The 7,863-nt window shown below is 34.2% G+C and overlaps 1 protein-coding gene across 2 annotated transcripts; it reads right to left on the reverse strand.

Annotated features, from left to right (window-relative positions):
• Positions 1-1,287: 1,287 nt before the first annotated feature.
• LOC107458960 (B-box zinc finger protein 20) lies at positions 1,288-2,905 on the reverse strand. 2 transcript variants are annotated; one of them, XM_016077174.3, is made up of 3 exons: positions 2,477-2,905; positions 1,679-2,062; positions 1,288-1,571 (listed from the first exon to the last, which is right to left on the reverse strand). In XM_016077174.3, exons 1-3 carry the CDS (start codon positions 2,777-2,779, stop codon positions 1,497-1,499), a joined length of 762 nt encoding a protein of 253 aa, XP_015932660.1. In that variant the 5' UTR covers positions 2,780-2,905; the 3' UTR covers positions 1,288-1,496. The 2 variants fall into 2 exon arrangements, with proteins under 2 accessions (XP_015932660.1, XP_015932661.1); XM_016077175.3 differs by having other exon boundaries at positions 1,468-1,571; positions 1,684-2,062.
• Between the last annotated feature and the right edge of the window lie 4,958 nt (positions 2,906-7,863).

The following is a 7,863-nucleotide window of genomic DNA, read 5'->3' on the forward strand; positions in this document are numbered from 1 at the left end:
GAAGAGGAAAGTTTTTATAGGTTTTAATTAGGTTTATTTAATTAATTTTAATTTTTTTAAATTTTGAATTTAAAAAATTTAAAATTAATTATTAATATAAATTAATGTGATTTGTTTAGTTTTTGGCTAGTAACCTTTTGGTTCGTATACTTTTCCTTTTGAATAAGTATAATCCTACATTATTTTTAGGTTGTGCCATTAATATCGTTATCTTATTATATTTATATTACTAATCTTTAAATTAGAGAGTACATATATATTTTTATGCAATTTGTATATATTATTTTACTTCTGTTATTATTACTATTTTACGTTTACTCTTTATTCTTACAACTGTTATTAACTTATTATTACTATTTTACATTTACTCTTTATTCTTACAAATACACAAAGATAAAATATTAAGATAATTCTTCGATAAACTAAAATTATTCTTCGATCAGAGGGGTGATCGCTAAATTTTTGGATAAGAATTTTCGGTAAAGAAAAAGAACCTTTACTTTTTTATACTGCATTGAACTCAATATTTTTTATAAATATTAAAAAAAAATAATGAAAAGTACAAAAAAATGTGATCATATTTTTATTCTTTCTACATAATTGAATATGATAATGTTACAGTTATTTTCTTTAAATTTTTTCTCTTTTTTATTGCTCAAGAAAAATATAGTAGATGCCATGCTTTTCATTTAAAAATCCAATAAATGAACTGGAGATACACAAGAATGAGAGTTTTTTTTTTGACAAATATTTAATTTATGGCGTATTCTATTTCTTCAATTATTTTTCTTTAGATATTTAATTGAATACTAAGAACTAAGAAGGTTCATAGGATACTGTGTTTCTATCAAACGTGTCTTCTTTTTTTTTTTTATCTTTTTTTTACTTTACATAATACTTAAATGAGATTTCTTCTCAATGTGTAACACCTACTCAAAGGCTTTAATAACTTAGTTTGGGGTGTTACATAAAAGTACATGAATAATTCACATAATAGTCTTCTGAATTGAGACTATCATAACCGACAAACACCGTATTACAACTATGAAATGCTGTCGGTTTTATTAGCATTGAGCACAACTATAAAAAATTGAGTGTTCTTTGAAGGGACAGCAACTACCTTTTTGTATGCGTGAAGCAGCAACTTTTCTCTCAGCAATTAAGTGCTAAAATCGTAAAAGATGTATGCTGACTTACATTTTAAGGAAGAAAATAAAGTAGACTATTTCATCCAGTTCTGTACTTAATATTTAATGAAAAATAAATTAAGAAACAACAGGTCTGAAATCAAACGTCAAAAATGATGATTAAAAAAAATGTAAAGATATGGACAAATAAACACAAACAAGTGCGAATTGTAGAAAAGCAGAGAGGATATTTTGGAACAGATTTTTACAATTAGTTGTTAATGAAGATCGGATGGCTAAGTTGAGGAACTCTAGAGCCAAAAACTTTCTGTATCAGTAATTTCCAGATTCCTTGACATCGAACTCCAACTACAGAACTGATCTGGGAAACAATCCAAGTTGAAAATAATAACCACATATTGTCACTGACATTAAATGTTGATTCTGCAACACAAAAACGTAACACCATTCATTCCGAGTGCTGGACTACGGGGTACGTAGTGTCGTAATGAGTATTAGAGTGATAGATAAAACTAAGGTGTTCAGCAAACCTTACAGAAACCATTATTATGTGGAAAGGAAGCATCGAGAAGGTCTTCGAAGCAGTAACCGGGAATGGTTTCAATCAAGAATTTGGATATGCTGCTTGAGGAAGCCGAACCGGTGTCACTATTACTAGTAGTAGCCGCAGACATATTGTGCTCATTATTGAAAGCAGTGGGTCTCTTCATTCTTGAACGGGAGCTTCTTGCCTCAGTTGAGCTGGTGACTGATGATGATGAAGCCGTGTCGAGAGAGGAACCAGAGAGCTTCACACCAGTGAGAAGGAACCTGCTATGGTTCTGCGTGTGTTCGTTGGCTTTGTGGATAGGAACATCGCATTCTCTGCAAAGTATTGCTCTGTCTTCTTTGCAAAACAGATATGCACGCCTTTCCTGCAAGTATACATGATTGTTTGAGTATGTAGCATAGTTATACCGAACACACTACCTTCTGGTACGGGAACTATTACGCTGTACACGATACATCATATAGAGAACAATGATTATCTTGAACAACATGAACAACCATAGATCAAATACAAGTATACTACACCCTAATTTAATGCTACTAGTTAAATTTACTCTTTTAACCCTATTAATTCACATTGTTTACACATTGTTCAAGAATGTTATTAGTTAATTATACTTTTCCATAAAATATTTTGTGTAACATATCTATGACATATGCGCTAATTGGTAAGCGGTACGCTACCAAATGGGTGAATTCATGTAACTATGACATGCAGCGCATATATATATATATATGGAAGAAGTGAAGAAGAGAAGGAAAGTAGTGTAAGTGTTTACTTGGCAGATATCGCAGCGAGGGGTGTCTTTGGAGGAAGGCTGGTGGAGAGTGAAGCGCGTGTGCTTGATTGCGAGCTTGTTAGCATGGTGGATTGTAAGGTCACAGGCATGGCAGAGAGCGGCTTCATCTGCAGGACAGAATAGAGATGCCTCGTCTTTGTCACACGCATCACATTGGATCTTCATCTCTCTATCCAACGCTGTTGCTTGTCTGTTTGTACAATTGAGATTGGTATTGGAGCTAATAAAGGGAAAGGGGAATGGCGACAAAACAATTATGGGCGACTTGGCATTAGGGTCCATAAACAACAGCTAGGATCAGGTCACTGCCTATTAACTGTATTGTCTGACTTTGGGTTGGATTGGGAGATACACAACTCTGGATATGAATACCAATATGAATGCCATAGCTATCAAATAAAGTTTGCCTTTTGACTTCCCCTTTCTACGATTAAAGAGGGGGGAGGGTGCAAGTTGCTTATTGGCCTATTATTATTATTATTATTATTATTATTATTATTATTATTAATTTTAAAGAGGAAGGGGAGGAAGAGGAGGGACGGTAGCAAAATGGTATATTTCAGTGGTCTGAGTTGAACTCGATTGGCATGGCCTTCACTGGCAATGTCTATGTACCTGCTGGCTGCTGCTTCCTTTGTTCATTCACTCGATGGTTCTTGTTTGTATGCTCACTGCTCGCTGCTAACTGCTGAAGTGCTGAGGCTATACAACAATATGTCGGCTATTTCCTACACTCCAGGGAAACTTCCCATTTTATCTCCGATATTTATTTAAACATAGATATATTTGTATCGTCAATTTTACGGTGCTTATGAGTTGTTATATAAATTTTATTTAGGTCTAGGGCCAGCAATTTTATGGAATTTTGGCCAGTATGTAACCAGCAGAGAAATGTGAGTCATTGGATAAAATCTCACATCAATCTCACACCATTAACTCATTATTGATGGCTATTTGATAGCTACTAATCACAAAAATTGTTGGCCCCTAGCATTGCTCTTTTATTTAACTTATCGTTTTAATTTTTTAAAAATTATTTATTTTTATATATTTTAAATTAAATATTAATTTTTAACCTTTTTTAATAAATAAACACCACTTTTTAGATACAATAACATTTACTTATTTGTATTCATATTATTATGTACACTCAAACTCATTAATTCACTTTTCTCTTTCACATCATTTTGAATTATGTTATCTAAATTAGCATTTAATTTTTTTTAAATATATATCATATCATTAATTTTACTAAAATATCTTTATGATTTTATAAAAATAAAAAATATTTTTTATTTAATTTACAAAAAGACATAAATATTCTATTTTATTAAGTTGAACAAAAACTACTCTTTTAAATTTAAATTAATTAAATTTTAGAATTACTAACTTTAATTTTATATAGGGTTAAGTACGATTTTGGTCCCTAAGGTATATAGGTCAAAAATTGTTTCCGTCTCCAACCTTTTTTTTGCATATAAAATAGTCCCTAAGATTTAATTTAATTTTAAAATCGTCCTTTAAATCAAAATACCATTCTCCTTCTTCACTAAAATACTCAATTTTTATATTTCTTTTCCTTCTTCTTTGTTACAACAGTATTTCTTTTTTTTTCTTTCTTCTTCGTCACAGTATTAGCAGCAACAATGAAATCAGAAGCACAACCAATGTAATAAAAAACAGCAACAACAACAATTTTAACGAGCAACAACAGCAGAAGACAAGAAAAAGAGAAACCATCACCATCTCTCTCAATCTGAAGAACAACAACGAAATTAGAAGCAGAAGAATGGAATAAGAATCAGAAGCAGAAAAATGGAATCAGAATCAAAAGTAGAAGAACAATGGAATCAGAGTCAATAATAACAACATGATTAACAAAATTAATAAATTAACAATGTAATTAACAAAAGAAACAGAAGCTGAATAATTAACAATGTAATTAATACAATCAACAAATCAAAAATAAAATTGGAACTCTAGGGAGGACCAGCGGCGAGGAGCAGCAACGAGGACCGGCGTTAAGCGACCTGGAGCAGTGGCGACACGCGAGGAGGAGGAGGAGCATGGCGATGCGGCGAACTTGCGAGGAGGAGGAGGAGCAAGGCGACGCGGCGAGCTAGCAAGGAGGAGGAGCAGAACGGTGACGCGGCGAGCTAGTTAGGAGGAGCAAAATGGCGACGCGGCAGATGTCCTCCGTTGCCGATTTGCTAGCATCGACGTCCATCCTCTCCATCACAGGTGGCGTCGCTACCTTCCCTTCTACCTTCCCTTCCCCCTTCTTCTCTTTCCCCCGATTCTCTTTCTCCCTCTCGTCGTTCTCTTTTTGTTTTTTTTCTTTTTATTTTATTTTATAATTTTTATTTAGGGATATTTTGGTCATAAATTATAAGATTTAAGTAAAAAGGACGATTTTAAAATCAAGTTAAAACTAAGGGACAATTTTGTATGCAAAAAAAGTTGAGAACGAAAAATTTTTTCGATCTATATATAGGGACCAAAATCATACTTAACCCTTTTATATATTTAAATTTTAAACAATTTACAAAAAAAAAAACAAAAATACATCTGATCATCTATCCACATTGAAAAATATTGCTTCAATATTGTTGATGCTCCTCATAAACCCTAATCTTTGATAGCCATTCATACAAAAAAAATACATATAAAAAAAGCTCTTCATATATGTTCTCCAGGTTTGGCGAAAGGACCAACCAGGAGAGGCAACATCTCAAAGTCACCGTAGAATTGTCGACGTGTACCTGACACCCAGCCCAAGGAGAATCGTCTCCATCAGAGGCAAAATTGTCTTCGGCAGAGGTAAAAACGTCGCCGTCCAGCAAGATCGTCAGAAACAAAAAATTTTGAAGGACCTCGATGTAATCCTGTATGATTGATACTAGTTATAGTCACTCTCACTCTCATCATAGGGCATGTTTGGGTTTAAGATCTCAAATATGTGTCCTGATTGATGTGAGCATTTAATTTCCTTTGTCATGCTGTGGGTTCAAACAAGCATTAGTAAGATAACGGGTTATGGTTTATGAAGTATTATCCTATGGGAGAGTCTATGGTGTGGATATATATAGTATCCACATGTGTAGATTCTACGTGGAATAAATTATATTAGAACACGTGTGTAGGGACTTAAGTATGACAAGATGCTATTGCATCATCTCTGCTGACAGACATAGAGAGGTTACAGAAGTTGTCATTGAATTATGTGTGATTATGGTGCTAATGAAAAAATCTGCCATTTTATTATCATGGTTATCTTTTTTTTTTGGGCTTTTGGGCTTATAAAGTGGTTTTGTTTGTAATGGGATTAACATGCTTGGGTGGATTATTTTGTTTTTGTTTTTCGTATAAGTTTTATAGTAGTTTACCAAAAACATCTATACGTAACTCAAATTATCCATAAGAAATGCTTTGAAAGAACAAAAAAGAATTGTGATAAAAATTTAGTATGTGGTGGAAGAAAAAAAAAGTTAATGCTAAAAAAATCCCAAAAGACCAAAATCAAAGAAACATAGTGTCTCTCACCTCGTATACGGGAAAAAAGAACTCTCTGTCACCTCTCACTTGCGTGATTCATATCCTAAACCACATAATGGGGACTTAACCTGAACCCTAGCGCCGCCCATCCCTTCCCTTCTCCATCGCCTAGTTATTGCCATCATTCGAAAGGTGTTGTAGCTGATGGAATCGGCCCCAAGGAGACTTCCAACTTTAAGGTCGGCGTCGTCGCACAAAGAACGAAGGTGAGGTTCGTGTCGTCCCCGGCGGTAGTCGTTTGTCCTTCATGATCGTCTTGTCGTTGATGCAGCGGTCTTCTTCTCGGGGTGTAGTGGTTGGTTCTCTCCTTGACATCCCTTCGTTGGTAAAGTCTCTCTCTATAACTATTTCGCTATTTATGTGAATCATTTTGATTAGTTAAATGTTTTATCAGTCATTGACTTCTGAGTTAATTGTGATGTTTTTCATCTTTAATTGTCTAAGTTAATTTTTTGTTGTTGTTAAGTATGCTGAGTTAATGGCGTTTGTTGTTGTTAATTCTCCTAGTTAGCAAGGATTTGATTTTGTTTTGAGCTAATAGGGATCGATATTTGTTGTGAGTTAATAGATTTGAGTCTTCTTTACTAATTAATTGATGCTCGACTTGTTTCGGTTGAATTCATACAACATGGTTTCTGGTTCGTTGTTTATTTAAAAAAATAAAAAGGAAACAAATATGTATTTGAAAAGAAATACTAAAAAATTAGTTGTCAATATCATTCATGTTTATAATCGAAGCCATTTAATAAATGAGAAAATACGAGAAGCATAATGGGGCAGTCAAGAGGCACGATGTTTTTTAGAGGATCCTTGCATGCTTTTAAAATAGCAAAAGGGGAAATTGTGGTCGGTTCGTAGTGCAAATAGCATAATTTTTCTTGTGGTGGAGACGCGTTTGTGCGGTTGGTTTTTATGGTTTAAAGTTGGAGTATGATATCATTGTGAGATTATTTTACAGATCTGATTTTTTAATTCGGCACTCCATTGTGAACACTTAGATGGACGTCCCTCAGGTTGATGATGTTGTTAATATAATGTGTGAAGATGGAGTTGGTGATACGGACGTAGTTGATTGTGGAGATGTTGTGGAACATTATGGAGATGTTGTGGAACTAACGGAGGATGATATTTTGAGGAAGGTTTTTCGCAGCGAAGATGATGCATACGAATTTTATAAGAAATTAGGAAAATTTTACGGATTTGGTATTAGAAGGGGAGACATGTTCAAGGATGAGGAGGGTAATTTGGTTTGGAGAATATTTTTTTGCAATAGAGAAGGACAGAGAGATAAAAAAACATTATAACAGGATCGATAGGAAGAGGCCTCACAAGCCGGAGACAAGGACAAATTGTGAAGCGAGGATGTGTGTGTATCTAGATAAGTGATGAGCGGATAATTTGTACGCTTTTTGGCATTGTTTTTAGTATGTTTTTAGTATGATCTAGTTAGTTTTTAGTATATTTTTATTAGTTTTTAGTTAAAATTCACTTTTCTAGACTTTACTATGAGTTTGTGTGTTTTTCTGTGATTTCAGGTATTTTCTGGTTGAAATTGAGGGTCCTGAGCAAAAATCTGATTCAGAGACCAAAAAGGACTGCAGATGCTGTTGGATTCTGACCTCCCTGCACTCGAAGTAGATTTTCTGGAGCTATAGAAGCCCAATTGGCGCGCTCTCAACGGCGTTGGAAAGTAGACATCCTGGGCTTTCCGGCAATATATAATAGTCCATACTTTGCCCAAGATTTGATGGCCCAAACCGGCGTTCAAAGTCACCCTCAGGAATTCCAGCGTTAAACGCCGGAACTGGCAC

The sequence above is a fragment of the Arachis duranensis genome, chromosome 7 (assembly GCF_000817695.3).
Source record: "Arachis duranensis cultivar V14167 chromosome 7, aradu.V14167.gnm2.J7QH, whole genome shotgun sequence".
NCBI classification, from domain to species: Eukaryota; Viridiplantae; Streptophyta; class Magnoliopsida; order Fabales; family Fabaceae; genus Arachis; species Arachis duranensis.

Coding starts and splice junctions, on each gene's coding strand:
- LOC107458960 (XM_016077174.3), bottom strand. CDS start 2,779: ATGGACCCTAATGCCAAGTCGCCCATAATTGTTTTGTCGCCATTCCCC. Junction 2,063..2,476: donor CTCGCTGCGATATCTGCCAA/GTAAACACTTAC, acceptor GTATACTTGCAG/GAAAGGCGTGCATATCTGTT. Junction 1,572..1,678: donor ATAATAATGGTTTCTGTAAG/GTTTGCTGAACA, acceptor TTTGTGTTGCAG/AATCAACATTTAATGTCAGT.